We start from the raw sequence: 25010 nt of genomic DNA, 5'->3' as shown, positions 1-25010 counted from the left end.
CACCGCCGTCGTTGGTTGGAGCAAATTCCGCTTGTTACGGGTGGCCACCCGGCGAAAGTCTTTTTTTTTGTATTTTCAGTCCCTCTCCGACCTTTATTTTCTGTTTCGTCTATAGGGCTGGTCCGATCAACGCTCCATTGACGCATATTCGAATCCGGGTTAATGGCAGATATTTGACGCCAATGTTATGCAGCACAGCACTGTTGTGACCACGTCAGATATCGGGTCAGTGCACATATTTGTACTGATGCGAAATCTATGACGCCATCTAGGTGAGCGAAAAAATTCTCGTGAATCTTTGCCTTCAAATGACCTGTTCTTTTTCGGTTTTCTTCTGTTTCCTGTGTTTCGGAAGCCTGCGTGAGTGGCTATACCTGAGACTTATTTTCAAGTAATATACCCGTGGTCATCGTGGGCAGAATCACAATTCTGATCGCTAGCGGTGCCTTAGCGAGCTCGAAACCATAAATTGCGATGCGGTTTCCGAACAAGCCTTTCATCGGGCCCATTCTTTCATCGTGAATATGTGCGCACGTTGAAGAAGGGTCACAGCCTGGGACTGTGCACGCTTCTCTTAAAAGCACAACGTCTCAGCCCACACGCCGAGACTCGCGAAGCGCGCCTAGGTATAAAACGGCGGTGCGTGCGTGTGGCATCTAAATGCCTGACAGTGCCACTGACACCGAAGGTTACAAGGACGTTCACGCCGCTCGCGACGCCTCTTATATTTCATCGGTGCTTCTTAACGGCCGTTTAGCGTAGATTCAAAATTTCTGCAAGGGCGGCCCGGCGAATCGCGGTCTTCTTCGTGCACACCCGGCGAGTGCTTGAAGCCAGCCTCAGTTCCTTTGTTTCCCACGGTCGTTATAAGTACGAACACGAAGAGCCAAAACGCCTCGTCGTGCACTTGTCCGGCGCTTTTCGTGTGCCTATATATGATCTCCGCGTATAGGAGAGAGCGAGACAGAGAGCTAGGTCCTCCTGAGCGTCGCAGCCACCTGCCCACTCTCCGCTGAGGTCCGTCGGTCAGCCAAGCGTGGCGAATGACGGCGCAATTATAAGCTCGACCGCTGGACGCTCTTTTGTCGTCGGGGGCGCCATTATAGTAGTAGTATAGTAGAAGCGGCTCGTCCCCGTTGGTCTCGAGGGCCATTACCGCCGCGTCGACCCCCCTCCTCCTTTGGCGACCTATTGTCTCTCAAAAAAGAAAAAAAAGACTGACTTCCAAGCCTGCCCGCGTTCTGTTCGGTTCATCTTTCTCCCGCTCGTCGCGGGACGTCTCTCTCCTAGACGTACTACGTCTGCGCATGTGCGAGTGTGCGGTTGGGTTGACGCGAGAAGAAGCGCTCTGCGTGGTACTAGTGTGCGAACCGCGCTGCGCTGCCGTCGATTTCTGAGTCGCTCGTCCAGGGCTTGCTTTCGTTTTCGTCCCGGGAAGGGGGCGGGGGCCATCCTTTCAGAGACGTTAGGAATCGTTTTGTGTGACGTACTAAACGACTTGCGCGGCGTACTAAACGACTTGTATACGCGTCTTTTGTTTCGTGCCCCGTACGCAGACATGCTTCCCCGCCTGTGAACCTTGCAGCCGGTATTCTTCAAGTCTCCCCCTCGGCACAGCATTTCTTCTTCTACTCTTCCAAAATATTTTTTTGCTATGTTTCTTTATCCTCACAAAGTCGATGTTTTCGCAGAATTGCTCCTAGAAAAAGAAAGGATGCGTAGAAAGGCAGGGAGGTTAACCAGAGGTAGTTCCGGTTGGCTACGCTGCACGGGGCGAAGGGTTATGGGGGAGAAAAAGAGAAAGTGATGGTGTGTTTTGTTACGAAAGTGAGCTCGACAAAGATGACAATAGCAGCGTACCTGCCGCCGCTTCATCCACCCACGGACCCGCCCCGTCCTCCTTATGGTGCGCTCACTTTCACCGCGTCCCTTCTTACTTGCAGATGGCGGCCATATAACAAAAACGATGCCTCGTGCGCAGTGCACGCGGATCCGTGCAATGCGCAGTTGACGAATGCGTGTTGCGCAAAGAAGTATTACCAATAGATAATAAAGAATTATTCAAAGGAAGCCCTCACGTGCCACTTAAGACAGCATTATAGGGGGCCGTATAAATAGACGACGACGTTGGCAAGAGAGCTCATTAGTTACGCGTCCATGAAATTGAACCACCCTGATTGGCGTGAGTAACACATTTTCGTCGATTAAAACTTCTGCCAGGGAATCGTGGTGGTGACGGTGATATGGACGGCATACGACGACGCAAGATGCTATTGGGAAAAAAAAAAAGAAAATTCGCTCAGTCCAGCGAGAGCGCCTTAGCAGAACGGCCTTGCAGGTTACGATTGTTCGCTACAGGCGACGACGCGGCGCGCCTCAGCGTCGAGGCTTTTCGTGTCGATTGGAGCGACGCGAAACAAAGAGCACCGGCGCGCGAGTTTTAAGTGGGCGGCGCCCGCTCCTTCCGGCGCGGGAGAGCAGCTGTCAAAATCGGCAGGTCTGTGGGCGGCCAGCGGGCTTTGCTCTTTTCCGAGCGCCTCGTCAACGCACTCTGATGCGTGCTTCAGTCTTGTAATATTCCTGCCATTGCGAGGAGGAGGCTGCTGACCGAATGGCTCGCTCGGGGCCACCGGGTCGCCGCAGTGCGGCGGCGAGTCTCTCTCTCTCTCTCTCTCTCTCTCTCTCTCTCTCTCTCTCTCTCATCCACCATGGCTCTCTACGGCGCGTAATCGTGCGAGGACGGAACGCAGATCCCGCGAACGCCACCAGACCACCAGCTCATGCCGAGATCGGTTCGGAAGGAGAGGGCGGCGGGAGGGGGGGAGGTGTACAAGAAGCGTCTTGTTTTGTAACCGACTCGGTGCCGGAAGCGCTGGTCGTAGATGTTGGAAACAGAGGCGTCCGCACACTACGGAAAGCCCATTGCCGGCCTTCTCAGTTACCGATAGCTGCTCCATGGGTATCTGGCAGGAACAGTCGGATCGCATTATTCCCTTCTTGGTGGAGACCGTCTCCGAAGGCTTCTCTGGGGCGCCCAGTCCATGCTCCGACAGTAGTCTGAGCGCTCACATTGTGACACTGTGTGTCGCGTATCGTCATTCGCTGACTGTTGGCTTCCCGCATAAATTTGAATCTGCAGCGCATCAACTTCCTTATTTACTAGAAATTGCTGATCACGGCGATCCTTACTTTATTTTTTATTATGTATTTGACAACTTCGGGGAACCAATAAAAGGTCACAAGGTCAAGTCACTGCGTTTTGATACGCACTGTCGACTGCAATCGAGTACCATTGGTTAAGCTGAAGATATATTAGGCAGGAAGATATCCCAACATTTTGCTTGCTCATATATTCCGTTGCAGCTACTTTAAGAACCGCCGAACAGACACTCGCCTTTCGTTTACCCTCGCAGCCTCTCGCGAGCTAGACAGTCTTCGATTCCTCTTAGGCGGAAGGGGCAGGGAGGGAAAATTCCGACAGGGCAACTTTCCGGTTAAAGTTTTTTTCCGCGAAGTCTTTACCACTCCTCTCACATATGTGTAACCTTATCGCTGAACACAGTGCCGGCCGAGTTCACAGCGTCAGTGTCCTTCCCTGCGAGCAGACGCGACACGTCTGGCCCTTACTCCACACTTCGCTTCCCATATACCAGACGGTGGTGGAAAAGAGCCGTCATCTTCGTCTTCCGCTCGCCATTCATCTGGAACTGACCCTGCGCGCCTGTGTTCCGTCAACATCGTTCGCCGAGCACAGCAAAACGCGCCAGCTGGTTTCGAGAGCACAGAGACCGCTCGTCATCGCTGGGGGCCCTTAACGGACGCACACTGCTGGCCTTACATGCAGCCTTCATAATCCTTGCACACACACATATACATACGCGTTGACCTCACACGCCCCCCTCCCTGCACATCCTATAGTGTTACGAGAGACGAAGAAGCCATTCCGGGGTGGGATGGGGGGGAGGGGGGAGGGGGGGTTCGCAACGATGTGGTCGTCGTGCGGGGCAGAGCACCCGGAGACCCCTGTAGGCGCCACGCGGACGTGGCGGTGTGTCACTGTGGCTTTGTGCTATGCGCGAACATTTCTTGGCCGTCATTTCGGGCGCGAGCGTCATTTTTGGCGGTCGTCGAAGATGTGGCCCCCGCGTGCGCCGTCCTGTTACCCGGTCTTAGCACGCCTGCGCCGTTCGCCCCCGTGACCTCTCTCTTCCGAGCTGGCGTTTTTTTGTGTGCATTTGTAGGGCATAACGGAGGTCGCACTGTGCATGGGTCCGAATGACGCATATGCGTATGCGCCGTGGGTGCTGCAAGGGTAGCGCGAAGGAATCGGGGTATTGTAGCGGAATATTATTTTGCTTGAAATTAGGGCAAGCGACACACACACTATTGGAATACGGAGGCGGCGCTCTTTGATCTGTAGCAAGGTGCTTGATTGCTGAGACAATGCAGATGTGTCGCTACGAAAAGCAAACACGTGACAATCATTGAACGTTTAAGAAAATTAGTCTATTTTTTTTTCTTAATTACAGTAACGTTTTACAAGTGGGCACAAGGTAGCATTCGTTTTGCGGATTTTGGTGTTCGTCATCATCACACTTCGGTTGTAAAGAAGAAAACGGGAAAAAGCGGGATGAGAGGGGGGCGTGGTAGGAGGTTGCATAAAAAGTAGGCGTGTAGTGTACACGCGTAAGTATCAGTATGCACCACCGACGCACATCTATCTTGTTTCAGCAAGAATTTGCTCGAAATTCGGCTTAATCGAGGCGATAGGTGTAACGACAGCTGGCAAGGAGAAACGAGAATCTCGTTTCGTTGCCCATCAAAACGTGCTTCTTCTTCTTCTTTTTTTTTTGCAGTGTTTGGTTATCGTATAAAAGGTGGTTGGTGCGAGTTGGCCGCGGACGGACCAGGGCGGAACACACGTGACGGCGCGCATCTCGTGTGGTAATCTTGATAAGGGTCACAGCTGAATGCAAAAAAAAAAAAACGCAGCCTCTTCTCTGTGCACGTGGGTTGACGAAGGAGGCAAGAACATTAACGCGGCAGCGGACGGGTGGGCCTGATGGGCGGAGTGGGGGGGGGGGGGGGGGCGGCTGGTAGGACCAGAGACCCTGATTCGTCCGGCCGCCCTGTGCGGTCGACTGCAGCAGCGGCGAGGTCGCCGTGCCACTCCGGCCGCGGATCGCCCGGGAGCAGTTTCGCGGGGCGTGGACCGCCAACCCCCCCGGGGGCCTCTAAGCCTAAACTACCACACCCTCTCCCCCGTCTCTCTCTCTCTCTCTTTCTTTTTATGGCTCCTGTGACTACATCGCGTCCTCTTAACGATCGCATTCACCCTCCTTTCCCCTAACCCGGTGTTTAATTGAAGCGCCACGCTCTTTTCCCTTTGCTTGTGTTCTCTCTTTCTCTCACTTTAGTTCCCTTTGCATTACATAATGCTTGCGTCCCCTTGAAAACCTTTACATCACGGCATCCTCGCTAATGCCGCGTGCACCTCTTTCCATCCTCTAGAATATCAGAGAAACACCGGGAGCGAGACGTGTTTCCTCCTCAAAATTGGACGCGTGACCTCTTCCGCGCGGAGCATCAATAACAGCAACTATATATCGAGCGTTCGCGATTAGTTGGCGTATGTAGTGGTACTGCTATAGCTTACATCGCCGCGGTTTATCGTGACGTTGGTAGATAAGCGCGCATTCTTCGTTCTCTCAGTTCTTCCTCATGCCGATGCCGTCTTGTGTTTCACTGATCAGTGAGACACAGGAATCACTATAGGGATTCCTTTCGTTTGATTCTCTTCCTCGCGACTGGCCAATCGTCGCGATAAGGAAGCGCCGCTATAGGTCAACAGACGAAGGGAGCAAAGGAAGAGGATGGGGATAGAATCGTTGCATTATTCCGGCAAACCCCAGTGCACGGGACCTTGTGTTCCTTATGTCCCGATTACCTTCGGTGTCATTGTCAGGGAATGTTTTATTGTATCATTACGCGCGATATTAGGACGTATGCAACGAAAGTCGGTTCGACACCACAATTTTCGGAACTTTGTAAACAGCTCTAATGCCATTAGGCGATTGCCCCTGCGGCAAATGCGCAAATCGCATTGGTTCTCATAATAAGGCACCGTATATATAAGCACGCAGTGTTAGTCCGAGCGGTCTGGCAGACAACTCCGCGGGAGTACGTGTTCGACGCGGCGAACAAAAACTGCGGAAATCGTCGAGAGAAACGGCGGTTAACACGGGCCGGCCTCAATAAGTGCGCTATTATACACGCGCACGGCTTGTTGTGTGAGCCCGCCGCCTCCTTTTGCCGCGGCAACGGGGCGTGAAGGAGATAAGTTAACACGGACCGCAAGGCGGGCGCGAGCCGTCAATTGGGGACGCGCTCTGTTCTCTTCCCATGGACCCGTCGTCTCTCGGCTTGGGATGGGCGGTGCTCCATTGTCGGCCACTTGTGTGCGTAAAGGCCTGCGGTTCGCCGCGAGTGTCGTACGTGCCTTGATGTTTCCTCGGGCCTCGTTCTTCGCTCGCTTGTTTCGACGGCGTTGGGCCGGCACCGATGTGTGGTTGCCGGTCCGTGCGTCTGGCGCGAGCACTACAAAGCGTTTCGTCTTTCACGGTCCACTGTTTATTGATGATGGCTTGGGACATCGGCCAAGGCCGCATTACGCATGCTTCAAAGTCCGCCCGTGACGCTCCTTTCAGTGAATAGGGGAATAGGGTTTGAAGGCAAGCGTTGTGTCGCAAACTGACCTCCGTCTCCATCGGCCGGCGTTCGTGAAACAGAGTACTTCCTCGCGGCGAGCTTTCAGGTATAGGTTCAGGTTTCGTATAGCCACACGTCAAATTTTTGTTGCAAATCAATCAATCAATCAATCAATCAATCAATCAATCAATCAATCAATCAATCAATCAATCAATCAATCAATCAATCAATCAATCAACTATATATGAAATAATTTGTGGGTTAATAAAGAAGGCTAAAGCCGCAGGTTTTACTGGAGGGCTTCGAGGATTATTCATGACCACGGCCGGTCTAGGGCGCCCGTCTACCGTCACCAGACATGCGCTTCAGATCGGCCATGTGCTGGCCACCTCCAGTTCTTTGAAGCGTACCGAAATAAGTTCCCAGCACACGAACGTTTTTGCAATTTACTGCCGCCGGAATGCGGCCACCGCGGCCGGAAATGGAAACCGAAACTTTGTGCTTGGCTGCCGCCAGTGAACCACAGCAGCGGGTGTACGGAAAAGAACGTTCGCGTTCTTAACTTGGCTCCGACTATTTAAAACCGTGGATTCGAACAAAATCGTGCGCGTGGCCTTTATCGTTCTCTACTTCTGGGTCGTCGTGTTATACCGCGAGTGAAGCAGCCTCGTCTTCGAATCCAGAGCGGCGATTGTGATCAGACGAAAGGACGCTGGCGCTCTTACTTTTCATCGGCGCAGCCCACCCTTGTGCACCTTTCTCCGCGACCGTCGTCCTCCGCGAGCGGACCACCATAAGGCACGGGACTGTGTCTTTATCGCCGACGAACACGCCGCCTGTATACACCGCGGCTCTCCCCGACCCCATTTGCGGCTTCGAAACCTCGTTCCCTCAAGGCGCTTGCCCGTGTATACTCGCGCAACGCCTATATATACGCGCCGGCATGGTACGCCGCTGCCGCCTCGGGCACCCGAAGTGTAGATCGACGTTAGCGCGGCGGCCACAGCTGCATAAGGATGCGAGCTGCTGCCCTCGATATGTACGGCGCGTGCGTCTGTCCCGTATACCCCGGCTTCTCCGGTTATGTATGCAGTCGCGCGTCGGCCCGTTGGTGTCAGCGGTATATTTATTCCTTTCCCCACTGCCCGGCCTCCTCGAAGCGGTCAGAACTGCTATTGCGAGCTGCGCGCGTTCTGGCTTGGCCGACGCTGTGTAGTGCATAGCCGAGCCAAGGACGATGGGGGGGCCGTGCGCGAATCGGCGCCCGTCCGTCTTTCGGTGTGGCCGAAGGAGGCCAGCGAGCGAGAAGGGCGCAGCGCCGATCGGACACAGGCGTTGCCCCCCCTCTCTCTTTCTCTCTCTCTCTCTCTCGATCGGACTGCACGCGACGCACCTGATGGTCGCCCACGCGTTTCGGATTCTCGCTGCCATGAAAGAGCGGCTGCAAAGAGCGGGCGAAATGCTGGGTGAGCTCGACCCTGGCCCATACGAGCTGTCTCGCGGAATGAAGAGGCGTTCAGTTTGGCTCACTGCCTTCCGGTCGTCCGTCTGTCCGACCTGCGAGATTTGTCCCCGCTTTTCAGCCTTTGCTTCGTCGGCGAAAGCTGCGGTGAAACGCGTTGTGTGACATGTAGCGCGTTTTCTGTTTTTCTTTTCTTTTTCGTTGTGTAGGTAACTGACTGTTTTTCGTGGTAAATGCAGAGCTCCATGGACTAGCTAGTTCCAATCTTCGCGTTCTTTCAGTGGTAACGCGCTTTGCTGGTTCTGTTAGTTCGCCAAGCTAAGTAACATAAATACTAAATTGTTGGCAAAAGAACTCGGACAAGCGGTCCCACTGCCTTGTCATGTCGTTTATCCCGTCTTAGTCGAGTTGTACTTCGGTTTATTTCTCTCCGTCCTCTTTCCCGCATTTGTGTAGAAGCATGGTCATCCCCAGGTCGGGCAGCGCTCACGGGCTTGGGCGCACCCCCCGATCTCGGAGGCGCGCTTGATAGGAATGCACTGTCCGAGATGCTTTTCGAAACCTGTAACTCCAACACGGATGGACACTGGCAAAAAAAGTACTCTATTACATGTTACCAAAATCGTCGTGCGCCGCCTAGCCCCACCAGTACGCTTTGTTGAGCTTCGAACTAATTGCTGTTCTTCTGGTTTAACAGACGCGTAGGCGGATCACCGACGTTGTGGGAAATTTTCGCTCAGCCCTACGAAAACGAGATTTTGATCGGTGAACGTCGAGCACCTGGCGATATTTACCGTTATTGCGGGCAACTGAGGATACGTAAGATGCTTCGCCGCATACCAACAAATCTTGTGGCAAAGCTCATTTAAAAAGCATAGCTTGAGCTTATAAAACGGAGACATAGAATTGGAAATGGGGATTAGTTTCTGTTATGGTCGGTGCAATCTTTATGCCTTATTGGGATCATATTGGGAGATGAGGGAGCATATATATATATATATATATATATATATATATATATATATATATATATATATATATATATATATATATATATATATATATATAAACTTCGTCTGCGTGATGAGGAGCAGGTATAGGGCACAGTGATGTCGCACTATCAAAGCCTCGCTTGCCGAAGTCCCACAGCCCGGCGCTGAATGTGTAGTCTTCGCCTTGAGTCCGTCTTACTATTACGAACTATAGTTGTCTTAGTGTTCATGGTTGCGTTAGCTCAAACGACGTTTTTCATTGCCGCAGCGCTCGCGTTTATCCTACGCTGCATGCATGATAGGAGGGGCGTTTAGGTATAGAGTGTTAGAGGAGCTGCGGTGTTACTGCTGCCAAGTTGCTGTCATTATGCTCGTAGACAAGAAAAGATAAAAATAATAATAGTAGAGATATCTTTTTTCCGAAACCCCGAACTACGAGAGATGACTGGCAGGAGACGTGCCTCTGGCAACGTGTACGGGAGTGTAATTAAAGCGAATGGACGCGTAGGCGCTTATCGCTTCGGCAAACGCGGCACGTACAACGGACAAGCGAGCCTCGTCGCGCAGCGAACGTTCGTTTGATTCAACGCTGCTTGGCTCGGGCATAAATGTACAGGACATGACATTCCTCTGTGTGCCTTCTTCGCCATGTGGCGTTGGTCTTGGCTCGCGCGTCTGCATTTTTTGGCTCGCGCCGGTCCGCCACTCCGCACGTTGCTGAAGTCGCCGAGAAATACCATGAGCGCCCACGAGTTTCTGTGTGCGCTTCCGGCGCTTCAAGGACGGCGACAACGCGTGGCTGTATTTTTTTTTTTTCACAACTCATCGTTCTTTTTATCGCTTATATATTTCTTTTACCCGACTTCCTTCCTTCTTTCTCCGAGCTCGCTCGCTCGCTCCGATTTGCATTCTGGCTCTCCTCCTCCGAGGCGGAGTGCGTGGCGTCGTCGTGAGTTTTGATTTGTTTTCTTTTTTAAATCGAGTTAGCGTAACGTATAGCGTCTTCTGTTACGGTCTCAGATGACTGCGCATAGTCAGGCGTTCGCTTGCCTCCGAGTTGTGCAACTGGCGATTACGCCGCTGAAACGGGAGACCAATCGTCTGGAAGCTGTCCGCGAGCGACTCCAAACGTGACTCAGTGTAAACGTTGCTGATTGTAATGGTATACAGGCCACGCAGTCGTCAGCGCTGAAGTCACCTTCTTTCGGTGATGTCACGGCTGTACAAATAAGCGACGTGGCGTCGCTTTAGCTTAATTCACGCACTTGCTTGCATCATGCACGAGCGATGCGACACTGGAGTTTTGTATCGAAATTCGTAGTTTGATTGTCCCTGTGGTATAAGCTCGCGTACCCTTCTTTTCCTCCTGCTCCTACCTCCTCATTCTATCTCTCTTTGTCCGTGTCCGGGGGGTCCATTGGTGCACGCGTATAGACTCCGTTGTTGACGCAGTCGCGACGACACAAAACCAGTCTTCGCTTTAAACGAGTGGTGTCCTCCAACCCGGAATTTCTGACCTGACCGTCCTTTCTGACGCGTCGCCTACACGTGACGTCAGCCTCGAAAGCCCGCACCTGGGTTACGATTCACGGACCGACGCCGTAAATACGCGAAAACTGGCACCTAACTGCTGCAGGAGAATGCGGAAAGTGCTTTGAAAAAAAAAAAAGCACGGTGCATTTTTTGTACACAACGGGACAGTGTGATAATCACTTGTCCACATCTCTAGCTTCGTGTGCGAAATCTTGATATTAGTGGACTGCTGATAGTGTTCAGGGAAGAGCTGGTCGAATGATTTTCGTGCCAGAAGATGACATGAGGCTTCTTGAGCTTTCGCAAGCTGGCAAAAACGAGTATTATTACTCTGATCGCATTATTACTCCACGCATTATTACGCTGATCATCATTACGTCACTTCTCATCCGATTTCTTCGCTGAAGGCGGAGTCTCATTAGTAAACGTGCTGCGTTTTAGTTTCAGCACACGGAGAAGTATTTCTGGTCGAAGGAAACGTATTTCCGTGAAGCTGCAATTGGCCTCAGTACCATACTGTGATTTTAGGCAGACAATATTCGCTCTTGCATTGGTTAAACTTGTTTGTTTTGCATCTAAAATATAAGCATAACAAAATGCATCATACTGTACCAGGTTCAAAGCGGTTGCGATGCAAGTTTTCATGGGTTTCTTGGTCGGGTTTCAGCTGCGGACCTCGGTGGTGAAGAAAGAAATAAATAAATAAAGAAAGAAAGAAAGAAAGAAAGAAAGATAGATAGATAGATAGATAGATAGATAGATAGATAGATAGATAGATAGATAGATAGATAGATAGATAGATAGATAGATAGATAGATAGAAAGAAAGAAAGAAAGAAAGAAAGAAAGAAAGAAAGAAAGAAAGAAAGAAAGAAAGAAAGAATTGTGGTCATTATCAAGCAGAAGCCTTCCGTTGTCGCGCGCAGCACTGCCGCGTAGATGAGAAATATCAAAACACGTACTCTCATTCCGAAACGATCTGCGCGTTTTTACCGAATTAGCATCGGTTACGAAACCGGCGGGCACGAACCGCGGTAGTTTCCGAGGAGTTGAAGGAATACCAAGAACGTGGCGGCTTCTCTGCGCGTCGAGCCGGCGTACTTTGCAAGAACCCAGTAATGGTTAGCACTTGCATACTGAAAAGGTATCCGCGTTAACGTAACTGCATGCTTAACCAGACGGGCGCACGCGCCGTAATTGGCCGTGGATGAACCCGACTGCTTCTGCACTCGTCGAGTGAGACGGAAGAAAAATAAAGGTAGAAGGCGTGCGCCTGTACAGTGAAACTGTCTGAAGCGCGCCATGCCGAAGGAGGCGAAAGAAGGAGCGACTGAAGTGAACGGAGCGCCGGACACGTAGCTGCAGGAACTTATCAAGAAGGCGAAGCCTGCATAATGCGTCTGCACTGCAACAGTGTGAGGGCGCTATGCAAAAGATCAAGAAGAGGAGGCAGTCAGTGCAGCTCCAGTTAAGCAGTAGAACGTATCGCTGCCGGGTAGAGATGAAAGAGGGAGAGAGCAAGAAGATGAAGAAACATGACGCAGTTTGTGTCGGTGAAGTAGCATCAGCAGCAGCACGTGCTGAGCAGCAGCCCCGGCAGGTAGGTAGGTGTGCCTCGCGCTTGGAGCAAGCCGAAGGGGGCGCCGTCAGCCCCGAGGCGCGCGGTCGACCTCGCCGGGGCACCTGTCCGACGGGTTCCATTTTCCGGTTCTCTTCTCCTTTCCGCGGGCGGCGTAGCGCGTCACTGCAGCAGCAGTGCGCGCGCGCGAGCAGGCGAACGAGGGACGCCGCCGTGCTCTGCATGCGCAATGGGGACACGGGAGGGAGGCTGACTGGCTTGCTGGCTGGCTGCTGCACAGGCCGATAGAGGAAGGAGAAGCCGACGCCGATGCAGCGCGACAGGGAGGGCTGCGATTGCGCGAGGTGGCGACCGCGAGGGGGCTCCTGAACGTTCGGGAAGGCAATGCCGTCTGCTGGCCGTAGCCTGCACTCGTACGCCAGCAGTGTTTCCGGTACTGACGCCGATACCAGTGCTGGTTCAACGGTGCTTCCGTAGTGTAAACATACGGTACGGCAAAATACGACGACGAAATAAATAAATAAATAAATAAATAAATAAATAAATAAATAAATAAATAAATAAATAAATAAAGGCGGTGCGATACATGGACGAACGCGGTGAACACTTTACGAAAAATTATCACCACGAGAGTGGCCCGAATCCTCAAAGGGAAGCAAGCCATGGAGCTTCCTCAGAAAGAAAGCTTCGCAGTTGACGAAAAGTTGCTTCCTGTCCGGGGCTCGAACCGTGGATCTATAGTACTTTCCGGGGCGTTCGCTGTACCGACTGATTTACCATGTAATGGACACTTGTCTGCTTCTTGTGTCTAGTCGCCTCCTGCGCTGGTTTATTAAAGCCTTTAAGACCGCACCACTGTGTACATAATGTACGCTTTGCATGGGGTGCGCGTAACCATTGTCTGTGTGTGTAGTTAGGAAGTTCGTGGCAACGAAAGCGCAACACTCATAAGCGGAGCTTTTAAGTTTTTCTCTTAGCCCACGTTGAATAACGTCTATACTTGCGGAAGGAGCAGAACACTGTCCTGGAATCGGCTGGAATGCAACGGCGTTCGAATGACTGCAGAATACATATTCCTAATTTCGAAATGCATAATGGCCCGCTCCGATCCCGGGTAGGTGAAGAGGCCAGTGTTTATAGGAGAGCGAGTAATCCCTCTGCAACGACGTCCTTTCCTTTCATGAATTTCCCCGTCAACTAGAGCTGAAAGAAATAAACAGGGCGGCGTTTTCGGAAACGGTGAATACCTCTGTTCCTGGCTTGTTCGACCGGTACCTGTGCATGATTTGATGTATATCTGTCAAGGGTGTACAAAGATAACATTTAATATAGCGGACATATGGACACGGCGTTGGGCGTGAGCTTCAGGAGCCGTAAAAGAGTAAAATCGCCAGTCTGTCGAGAGAAGTTGCCGCTGCGCGCACCTTTTTATTAAACGCTAGGCATCTCGTACCGATTCATTTTCGATGCCTACAGAAGGCGTGAGGTGCGATTGCCTTGCAGGGGTCCTGCTCAAAGAAATTCATCCATGACTGGTTCGCGCCTACGTGATGCTCTGTCTGACTTAATTTCGACAATCCTCCTGTAGGGCATTTCGAAGCCTAATGTAAATGAGTAAATTCGTCAGTTTATCTTTTAAAGGTGTTTACAATGTAGCTGGGGTCATGGCGGAAACATGACTCAACAAGGGCTTGTGTATAATGTGTGGCACAGCAAAGTTTTTGCATTATAACGTTGTGCGACTTCGCAACACGACACGACAACACGCGACGATATAGCAAGAATAATAGGCTTATATCATATGTTAGAGCACAGCTGTTTATACGTTCTGCAGAGTAAGCCTGTCCGCCACTGTGCTTCGCTAGAAGCCGCATTCAGCGCGTAAACGCAGTGATTGGCAACGTACAGAGTGGCCATGCACTTGTCCTTCCTGAACAATTTAGAGCGGAAATATTTTCGCCTTTCGAAATACCAGTGCTCGTTACCGCCAGCAGTTAACCGGAGCTCCAGCTTCAAGACGTCTTGTAACCAATTTTAGAGAAAAACCAATTAGCCTGTTTTCCGAACGTTTGCTATAGCTACGGTGTGTAGATAAGAGAGTGCAGCTGTAGGCCGGACACCACGGGCGCAAAGACCAGAGGATTGGTCTTGTTGGTACTCAAATAATCAATTAGTTCTTATGCGCAACATATAATTGTCCGTACATACCTGGCTCCCTGCACTGGCTCCTAATTTGTTATCCTGTATAAGAGTTGAGGTATAAGAATGAACTAAATAAATGGCAAAGAGCATGTTGTGATGTTCCCCTCTGGAACGTCGCCTGTGGCTGCGACGCTTGTGCCCTCAACATTGATGGCATAAATATCAGAAATATGGCAAGAAACAATAATGATAGCAAAAGGAGGGCAACTCAGGGCAAGGAAAGAGAAGCAGGGGAACAAGCAGAAGCGCCGCTGCGTGCCCCCGAAATTGGCACTCCGTGGTGGAGGTGCGTTCAGGAGGGGGCGTCCTTCTCTGGGGCAGATGTTGGAGGACCTCGCTGATAGAGACGTCTCATTCGAGACGATGGCAGCAGCGCTCCTTCTCCTCTAACGACGGCCGTCCGGCCTTGCCCTTGCATTGCCCCCTCTCATCCAAATGGATTGCGCCGCCACCCCTCCCCCCCCCGACATCACCGTACCTCGCATGCACGGGCTTCAATCTCGTGCTTCTTTCCCGGAGCGTGTGTCATTAGAGGGCGACCTGCGCGCAAGAAAGCTGGCAGAATTTAGTGGTGGTGGTGGGGGTAGTCAGCGTCGGGAGGAGGCCTCGGCCTACCCTGCCCCGGCCTACCCCCCGCGCACATGCCCCGCGATCTACCCCGCCGCTGAAGTTGAGGGGAGAGGGGACAGACAGGCACCACCGATCTTGAGGCGGCAGCAGCTGGCTGCGGGCGCGCTCTAGACTAGTCGAAGAGACGTCGTCGCTCCCCTGATGCGCGCGCTCCCCCGGTGGTGGTGGTGGAACGGGCGGATCCCGCCGTGTTCCACCGTGATTACTTTTCCCCCACCTCACGAGCGCGGGCTTTCTCGGACCCCCGCCCTCGGAGTGCTTCGGGCTTCCAGGAGCGACCTTGATGAAGCGCGTTGCCCCCCCCCCCCCCCCTTTAATCTTGGCTGCTGTGGTCTCAGAGGTAGTGAAGGGGCTTCACTCGCCTCCTCCCCACCTCCGAGGGGCACAGCCGTTGCCTAAAACAATGCCTACCGGCTTGGCTGCGAATCCTCCCTCCTCTCCTGCCCTTGGGGCGAAATTAAATGCTCGGCTCGAGGGTGTTGATCGGCGTCGCTGGCAGGTGCATCCCTCATCGCGCGCAGGCGCGTTTTTTTTTGTCGTATTTTCGCTTGTTTCTGCCGTTCCCGCCATTTAATGCGAAGCGCGCCGCTTTTGTCTTCTCCGTCTCTGTGCGCGCCCGAGTAGCGACCGGGAATTGAGTTCTGACACGTCTTCTGATTGAAAAGGCGTACGCCGGGATTGGTGTCGGTACGGCATGAACTCGTCGAGGTGTCTTGCGAAGCAGGTCCCCTTGTCGTCTCAGGCTGGTGCCTTGTTCAGTTCGCGGCGTCAGTGACCCGCGAAAGCAGGACCACCCACCGGGCCTGCCGAGTGCACAAGTGTTTGTACAGGAGAGCGTTTCTGTTATTACAGCCAAGCTGGCAATCAAGGTGACGCCATACTTAAGTGCGCCATTATGCTGTCCCTTGTGCCTTCATTTTCTACTAATCTGTTTCCTGGGGCGAGTTTGAATATGCAAATGCCAGGAGGGCGTGCCATACCGTCAACAAGCTTCTCTTGTGATAAGCAACTAGTCTGGCACTATTTTGTAATTTGAACCACGGACAAGCCTTCGATTTCACGCTGTGGCTGTCCAACGTTCTTACCAATGCATCGAGGAACAGGGAGAGCTCAAGCTGCACATGTGCTTGAGGCGAAATGCATTGACGTTCCGTGCATCATTTTCTCACAATACCTTTCTTAAGCTCGGCTGGGAAAATGTGGGAAATATGGGTAACTCCGCTGTTGCGAGCGAAGTGTGTGTGCCACATGATGTAGTACATCACGTTTGCCTCTAGCCTCACCGCTCGTATGTTCTGTCTCTTTCGCAGTCCTGGCCGTGCTGCTGGCGGCGCGGTCGAGCAGGAGCACGCCCCTGGAGCCCGAAGGGCGGGACGTCGTCGAGGGCGAGAGCCTGAGGCTCTCGTGCCACTTCAACCCGGCGCTGGCGAGCCGCAACCTGCTCTACTATTGGTTCCGCACCAACCGGCACGGCAAGGACAACGCGGCCATCAGCGGTAGCGCGCTGGACTCGCATTACAGCGTCGAGTACTACCCGGCCGAGGGACGCTACGACCTGCTCATCTCGCGCGCCCAGTACGACAAGGACAACGGCCACTTCGAGTGCAAGCTCAAGGAAGGCGGCAGCGGCGCCGACGTGCACAACGCCGCGTACGAGGTGACCGTGCTCATCGCGCCGGGCGAGCCGCGCATCACGCCGTCGAGCCCGACGGCGCGCGAGGCCGAGCCCCTGGCGCTGACGTGCGCCAGCGAAGGCGGCAGCCCGGACCCCGACGTCGAGTGGTTCCGCGGCGACGAGCGGCTGCAGTCGGCGCTGACCCGGGGCGGCGCCCGGGACCGGCCGACGGCCGCGGTGCTGACGCTGACGCCCGGACGCGAGGACGACGGCGCCGAGTTCCGCTGCCGCGTCACCAACCGCGCCATGCCGCAGGGAAGCGCGTACGAGGCGCGCACCGCCATCCGCGTCCACTGTGAGTCGCTGGGCGCTGGCTACTCTGCATGAAAGTCTCTCTCTCTCTCTTGTTTGGTGGAAGGGGGGACTGCATGCATACAAGAAATGCCCCACCAGTTGAGGCGCTAACTCTGAGAGCATCCTGGAAGCTCCCCTTTGTGGGAGTAAAGTGCTCGTCCATTAGTCGACTACTTTTTGAGTCCATTTTGCATACTCACGGAGTGGGTCGGCTCACTGTACTTGGGCACAAGCAGAGCGGGCATACTGTATTGAGTCCACGAACACTCAAAAACGTGGTTTACAAGTCGGGCTGTTCCGTTTTAATGAAAACAGTGTGCGTTGTTACCTTAATCGAGTTTGTTTTTGAGCCATTCATTCTGTTAACTGTGTGCGCACACTTGCATGACTGAACCATGTGCTACATGCAGATCACCAAGCACAGGAAATTCTTATGTATGATGTTTGGAACAATGATTTAACAGACAGTTGCAATGATTACCCCTAGTAAATCAAATGACACTGCAACGCAGGAACTAATTAGCAGGTCAGATTTTATTTAGTTCATGCATGTTCACTTGAATCTGTTGTACTTGTTAGGTGCCTTTACGCATTTGCCTGTTACTATAATGAAAATTCTTTTGCACAGATGCACCCAAGATCACGGTCGGCCCCTACAACCCGCTGAATGTCATGGTGGGCTCTGATGCCATGTTGACCTGCTCTGTGCTGGCCAATCCTCCAGTGCGGTCTGTGCGGTGGATGAAGCGAGGCCAGCTGCTGTCAAATACATACAACCATACAATTCCATCTGTGACTCCTGAAGACAGTGGTGACTATGCCTGTGTTGCTGACAATGGAATCCTGCAACCTTCACAAGCAGAGCTGCATCTTAGTGTGCTGTGTGAGTATTTGTGCAGCTTTTTCAGCATGTTTATATATTAACATGGGCACAGGTGAAATTTCTTATAGATGGATAACTACTTGCACTAGGTTGTGAATAAAGATGCTGCACTGTGTACCACTGCGGTTACTTCTGTATAGTCAGTTTCGGACATTTGTTGTGATGAAGAAATAAACGACAGGAGCAAGATAATCATAATTGAAAATTTTTCTGCTGATTCATCTGCTAGCTATCTCTCACCTTGTCTGCTGCATCTGGCACCATAAATGCACTTTAAGTACACCTGATTCCTCTTTGTAACATTTTAGTCTATTTTCTTATGTGGGTTGTTTGGATATGTCCTTGTGACCTTCGAGTAATATCTATTTATTGCATAGACTTTGTATCATTTTCGTCCAGTATTTACAGATGTTAATGTAGGAGTTGATACATTATTCATGAAAGTGTCAAACTTCAGCAAAAGTGTGGAGCCTTTGTATACAATGAGAAGAAGTGTGACTATTGGGACTGTCGCTTGTATTTGACTTCTTTGATTTAGTCAGACCTAGTAGTGCTAAAGTTCATTACAGTCAGTTGTTCAACCGAATAGGAGTGTACAATTCTTTTTTTTACTGGAATTTGTCATACTTTATGCACTTCTGCATTCCATTATCTTGTTGTATGACATGCCTCTGATACACTGCTTCTTTTCTTTTATTGCCGCAGATGGACCCCGTGTGAATGTGCTACCGGAGCAGGAAGCTGCACAAGGAGAAAATGTGGCCATCAAGTGTAATGTTGCCTCTAACCCCGAGCCGCACTCCATCTTGTGGACCAAGCAAGGAGATGGACAGTTCACCCTCCAGGGGGACACACTACGTTTGGACCGTGTCACTGCTGAGGATGCCGGCACCTACATATGCCAGGCCACAGTCATCATGCGACCCTCCGCAACTGCCATCCATACGGAGGTGGTCGGCAACGACTCGGTTGTGTTGCATGTGCGACGTAAGTGGAAGCTAACAACAGATTCGTAAATTTTGAAATCAGGAATGCAGTTCTCACTTTGATTATATTGAAATCGGGAATACAGTTCTCGTTCTGACACATAATATTATGAAGAGAAAATATTTTAAATCACTCTGCTTTTATTTCTCAAATTGTCTGGTTGACATTTTATATTTAAGCCGTAAATAAATAAAAACACAATTAAATTGCAGAACATTTGCAAGATTAGCACTGATGTCCGATATTAATATGCTATATGCGTTGCTTTCTAGAAAGCAGTTTTTTTCAGGCACACATTGGGGGCAAGCTTAATTTGCATCTCACAAATACACTACATTGCTACTGGACAGTAGAATGCAGTTGTCAGCACAATTGATAAAGTGCACTAATGTTCAGAAGTGTTGCAATTTTATCCCCCTTTTAGGTAACTTTAACATCCCAATCTCCATGTGGCAACAATTTGAGACTAGCCTACAAAGTTTTAACAAGCTGCATCATTTTCAGATCACTCCGCTTTTTGTCTGTTCAAGTCAAAGGCAAAAACGAATCACTCAAATGCACTGTATTGTTTACCCTATCAGACAAACCTGGAGAGGCAGAGATCACTCCTCAAGGCCCCACGGCTGTGGCCGGCCGCCCTTTTGTGCTGACGTGTGGTGCCCGTCCTCCTGGCTGGCCACGTCCCGAGTACCGCTGGTGGCGTGAGGGTCAGGAGCACATTGACCTTGGCCACCGGTCCAACCACAGCTTCCTCTCGGTGCACAGCAGCCATGAGGGACGGTATTTCTGCCAGCCACACAATGGACTGGGAAAGGGATCCATTGCATCAGTCTACCTGGCAGTCAATGGTGAGAACTACTTTTTAGGTCTTTCTTCTTTCTTCTGGCTGTATTTCAGCTCTTCTAGCTAGCTGGGTAGGCATGGATGTGGGCTGCTTTTCCCCCCCCAGACTGGCCAGCCTTTTCAATATCAGAAGATATACAGGCTTCTAGATTTAGTGCATTTTATATATGTAAGGTGTCTTTCTATTAACCTCATTACTGTCAAGTTTCAAGGTAGCACATTATTGTGGAAGTGCGTAACAGCAACAGTTTGAAGATTGTTCATTGTTTCATATTGTCTCGAAATTCTGGTTGCTATGATGGCTGTCATTGAAGTGCTAAATTGGCATCACTGATTAGAGGCATCTTTAAATTTCATTTGGCTTTGGTGAACCAGACAGTATGCGGACTGACTTTTTCCCTTCTTTTGAAAATTTGCAGAAGCGGCTACTGTCGTGGTGCCTCTGAGGCCTCAAATCATCCGCAAAGCGGGCGACCAGAGCCAGTCAGTCACTTGTCGTGCCCGTGGAAAGCCCAAGCCACAAGTTCACTGGACTCACCGAGACAAGGAACTACATATGAATCCCGAGTCTGGCTTTGAAATCAAGACTATTGAGAACATTGAGGACAACGAGGTCTTCTCAGTTCAAAGCACGCTGACATTTCAGCGGCCTCTCACCCCTGAAGATAGAGGAAGATATGCCTGCCTATTCGACAATGGCTTTGGTGGCGCTGCAAAATCAGAGATGATGCTTAGGATTGAACGTGAGTTTTTCTCTCGACTTGTAGTGTTCTAGTTAGTGGTCATGTGTAATTAGTATCAACGGCCAGCCCACTTGATCAGTGCGATAACGCAGTTCCTGTTGGTCTCGCTTATAACATGATTAACTCTCATGCTACGTACATATGCTGGGCACTCAAAATATCTGTGTGCAACATATTTAATCAGTCTTCGGAATGTGCACCCTGTGTTTTCTATATCAAGGTGATAGCCGTTTTTATGCCATTGAGCTTGATAGAATATGCATGCATTTGTACTCGTACAAGGTTTCATAAAACTGTGTGTTACGTGTGGGTGGTGTCTGAGAGATAAAACAGCAGTTGCATGAATGCTTCGCAGTTCTGCATAGTTGACAAATGTGAGCTTTGTTCTGTGTGACTGCTTCACCAGGGCTTTTTGTGCAAGGGACTTATAAAGTAAAGACGTTATCCTAAAATAACAGAAAGCATTTTTTTTACCATTGTGCATGAAAGACTCACGGATTTTGTTTCCCACAGACCCTCCTCAAGTGAGGCACACCTACAATCGAGTGGCCTTCGACCCTGGCGACATGGCTGTGTTGCGTTGCCAGATGCAGGCCTACCCCGAGCCAACTTTTGAATGGGTCTTCAAGGGTCGCATCCTTGAACGCTATGCCAACTATGCCACGAATGTGACTGATGATGGGGATGACCTCTACACTGGTGCCTTGTCAGTGGCAGACGTCAAGGAGAGTGACTATGGCGACTACACCTGCCGTGCCTGGAACCAGGTCGGGGACGTTCAGCGAACAATACTCAAGCTCGTCAAGAAGAGTGAGTAGATTGTGGGATTTGACAAATTCTATGAGCTACATTGCATCCCAAAAGTTTGAATATGTGCATTGCGCTGTTTAGTTTCTTGTGTACAAAGATGTGCGATTATGTGAGGAACGTACTTTTCAACCCGGGTGGCTAAACCGTGCCTTGCAAACCACACATGACTCCTCTCTGGTCTGCCTCAGGGCTTGTGGCTGACAACTTATTGAGGCAGCCACTGTCTGTTACTATTTAAATGTGGTAAACTTTGTCCTAGCTTTCGCGGAAATAGGCAGTTTTGTCTGGCTCCTGGGTGCCCGAGTCAAAAGGTAGTGAAATGCGAAATCCTTGAAAAGGAAACGAGAAATTCGAGCCGCTGCATGATGGGCCACTGCTCTAGCACCCGCTGCATGCTCATTTTCCAGCCATCTCGGTGCGACTCTCTCCCGTCGCCGTTCCACCCTTTCGAACATGAATGGGCTGTGCCCATAGCTCCACGCCGCCCCACCCTCCGAAACACAAAAGGACCACGCCAACTGCGCTGCAAGCAGATTGCTCGCATGTGCTCGCTGGCTCCTCATTCAGTACAGTTCTGCAAACAGCTTAATCGCTCCCATTAGTTTTTGTTGGTTGTATCGAAGTCGTTCCCGGCCCTGCCCCATTTCTTAACATCGCTTGACTCACCATCGAAACGGGAGATGGCTGATCCGCTCGCTGATCATCGTCAAGGCATGCCATTGCCGGTGAAAAGAAAGCGCACGGCTATAGATTTAGAAACTAAGTGCTCCTAACCGATGAGACGATCATCACGAACGTGTTTGCATTGGATAGTGATGGCGACGACGGCAGCAATGACGCTGTATGGTAGGCTGCCTCAACGTTGTCCTCACAGGAGGACCGGCATCATTCAGTCCCTCCAGGGCTTCATTTTTGCGAGGAACCTTCCGCTGCACTACGTGGAGCGCTTGGATGCCTTGGAGAAGGATGGCGGCAAGCTTCGCATAAAGCACGCATGGCTGACGGACATAGGCTTTTCTCGTGCAAGCCAGTGAGAAGTACGTGGCAAGATGCTTGTGGCAATCTCTCCTCGGCATTTCTTGTGGATTTCTCAAGCTGGCAGGCTGCCATAGCAGCCTTCTCGCAATTTTTAAAAGGTCCCTTTTGGGGCCACCAAGGTGATGCCGCGGCAGTGCTCGCATATCGCTTTCCACCCGTGACACTGCCATCCGTGACACCTCTTTGCAGTTGTTATAGCAGTGTCATTCTTTAATGCCGACAGCCGCAGCTTGTTGCATGCGATCGGAGCGCCCAGGAAGCCGTTAAACAAGTGAACACAATCAGCAGCCAGGCAGAGGAAGGTGGTGGGGAGGAGCATTGTCCTTCCTGCCTATATAGTTTTATCATATCTCTGCCATCCCCCTATTTTGATTTTTTCATACAACCCGGTTATAACAATTATAGGTTACAACAATGGAATTTTCGGGGCACTTGATTATTGTTATAAGTGGGTTCGACTGTACTATTCAGTAAACAAAAATTTGTATTCTCACAAACATAATATACTTCACTGTGGAATGGTATTTTTCACTTACTTGTCCCTGAATTTCTCTTTGGTTTAGTGTCAAAGATTGCACCATGATCATTTACATAGTGTGTACAGATAGCTCTTGTTCTGACGTGTGTATTCTGCCTGTTGCAGGTGCACCTGACCAACCGGGACGCCTTGTGGCTGTAAGCAGCGACTCTGACAAGGTCACATTGCAGTGGACAGAAGGATTCAATGGAGGTTTCAGCAACACAGAATTTGTCGTCACTTACTCCAATGTTGCCAGTGGACAGACAAAGAACGAGTCCTGCCGATCTCACAACCCTTGTACTATAACTGGTGAGGAAGCTTTGGGCCACTTACATAATAAGAAAAGTTTCACACTTGTATAGTTAACTTTATGATAATATTTCAAACCCCTTCGGGACACAAATTTTCGCTTGGACTATCTCAAGTTTGAGTCGTAGAAAAGTGAAGGAAATTAGATCCAGAGCAGTGCAATAATTTATAATGTCAAGCCAAATTTACAAGTGAAGCACCTTTTAACTTCCTTCTACGGAAGTTCAGGTCACCTTGGGTGTACATGCATAAAGCTAACAAAAAATATTTTCAAACAAATGTGTCATTATAAAGTCAGCACATCCTATTATAGTGGTCCCTAGCTGATTGGTGCACAAGATTACAGTATGAAATCTTCTATTTGAGGTGCAGTTCTGTGCTTCATTTCCTTATGGATGTCTTTACATTGGGCTTCTTCAGCTGTGGATTCATTATCACTTGAGTGCTTTTTTGCCTAAGCAGGCACCAGGTTTGAATAAACAGAAAATGTTGTTTGAACGAAGCAGTTTTCCAGTGCATTATAGAACATAGCTGGTTGACTTAAATTTTAAGATTTACTTGGATATCCAGTTGGAGTTATAATTTATCCATGTTTAATTTCGCACGTTTACCATATTTCTTCCCTGTATTGGGTCTCTCTTACATGACAATACCCTATGTTGTTGTACACTTGAAATCTTCCATATATGCTGTAAATTTTTCAGGTTTGGTAATGGTGTTATGTCTTACAGGTTTGGAGCCGAAGTCCGAGTATGTAATGAAGGTTGTGGCGGTTAATGCAAGGGGATTCAGCTCGTACTCTGAAGAGATTACAGTGCAAACAAAGGTTAACCTCAAGGGTAAGTATCGCAGGCATTTGTCATCTCTCACTGTACTTGCACATTGCAAGGTCATTCACTGACTAGATAGTTTGTGCTATTCATGTTTTGTATGTTAGTTTACCGAGTGTTTTTTTGCGGATGTATCTTCTCTGCAACTTATTAAATAGACAAGTTACACTTGTGCAAGCTTATGTGAACTTACGTCTTTTTGCTATGTTTAGCTTGTACAATTTGAAATCTGAGGGTAGGCTGACAAGACTGAGTTATAGCTAGGCACTTTAGCTTTGCCTTACCCGCTACAGTCGATTGCCGTTAATTCGACTCAGATGGGACTGGCGAAATTTATCGAATTATCCAACGGGTCGAATTAAGCAAGATGCAGAAATAACTGTCGGAACACAACACTGATTCATTTGGCAGTAGCTGTCCAACTCTAACACGCCCCCGAATCAAACGCGCGCCCACTTTCCATGTGTCCAAAGTAGAACCCTAATGTAGAAATGACATTAAAGCTCCTAAACAAAGTAGAAACCTAACGCGCACACGATTTTTATCAAGAAATATTGTTGCACAATGGCGGCCGGTTCTTAAAAGTGAACTTCGCCACATGGTTTTTTAAGTTAGCTTCGCCGCACTACGTTAATATTATGCGGTAAAGGATACGAACGTTGCGAAGGCGGTTTTCGATTCTTGACTGATTGCACCGCACAGTCAATTTTCAGCCCAATTTTCTTTGAAAACAAAAAGAAAGGAAGTGAACGTGTTAAAATTGGGTAAATGTCGTAATCCGATATTGTAAGCTACAGTTATTGCTTGAAAATTTTCCTAGGGAAAATTCTTCCTCGGAAATTTTCTGAAAACAGGGGTTTTGATGAGCGATGAAGTGTGTTAAAAGCATGCACTGCCCTCTAAGCTCCGCCGAAATGGATGCTGCCCCTAGAGGGGTCGCTAACTGGCTCACCATATGGGTCAGGCGCATGCG

At 50.2% G+C, this 25010-nt stretch overlaps 1 protein-coding gene across 4 annotated transcripts in view; it reads left to right on the top strand.

Moving 5' to 3' along the window:
- Window positions 1-25010, top strand: part of LOC135920000 (cell adhesion molecule DSCAML1-like) — a 148543-nt gene that overhangs the window by 111913 nt on the left and 11620 nt on the right. For 3 of the 4 annotated variants that reach the window (XM_065454057.1, XM_065454058.1, XM_065454055.1), the window contains 8 exons: window positions 16416-17075; window positions 17703-17957; window positions 18663-18944; window positions 19526-19792; window positions 20207-20530; window positions 21044-21340; window positions 23022-23207; window positions 23939-24046. In XM_065454057.1, the coding sequence (XP_065310129.1) occupies window positions 16416-17075; window positions 17703-17957; window positions 18663-18944; window positions 19526-19792; window positions 20207-20530; window positions 21044-21340; window positions 23022-23207; window positions 23939-24046 (2379 nt within the window). Of the gene's footprint in view, window positions 1-16298; window positions 16318-16415; window positions 17076-17702; window positions 17958-18662; window positions 18945-19525; window positions 19793-20206; window positions 20531-21043; window positions 21341-23021; window positions 23208-23938; window positions 24047-25010 lie in introns of those variants that run through there. The other variant, XM_065454056.1, reaches the window with a different exon arrangement.

The sequence above is a fragment of the Dermacentor albipictus genome, chromosome 4 (assembly GCF_038994185.2).
Source record: "Dermacentor albipictus isolate Rhodes 1998 colony chromosome 4, USDA_Dalb.pri_finalv2, whole genome shotgun sequence".
Classification (NCBI taxonomy): Eukaryota; Metazoa; Arthropoda; class Arachnida; order Ixodida; family Ixodidae; genus Dermacentor; species Dermacentor albipictus.
Note: the sequence above shows the minus strand (reverse complement) of the source record. Positions and strands in the feature narration are given on the sequence as shown.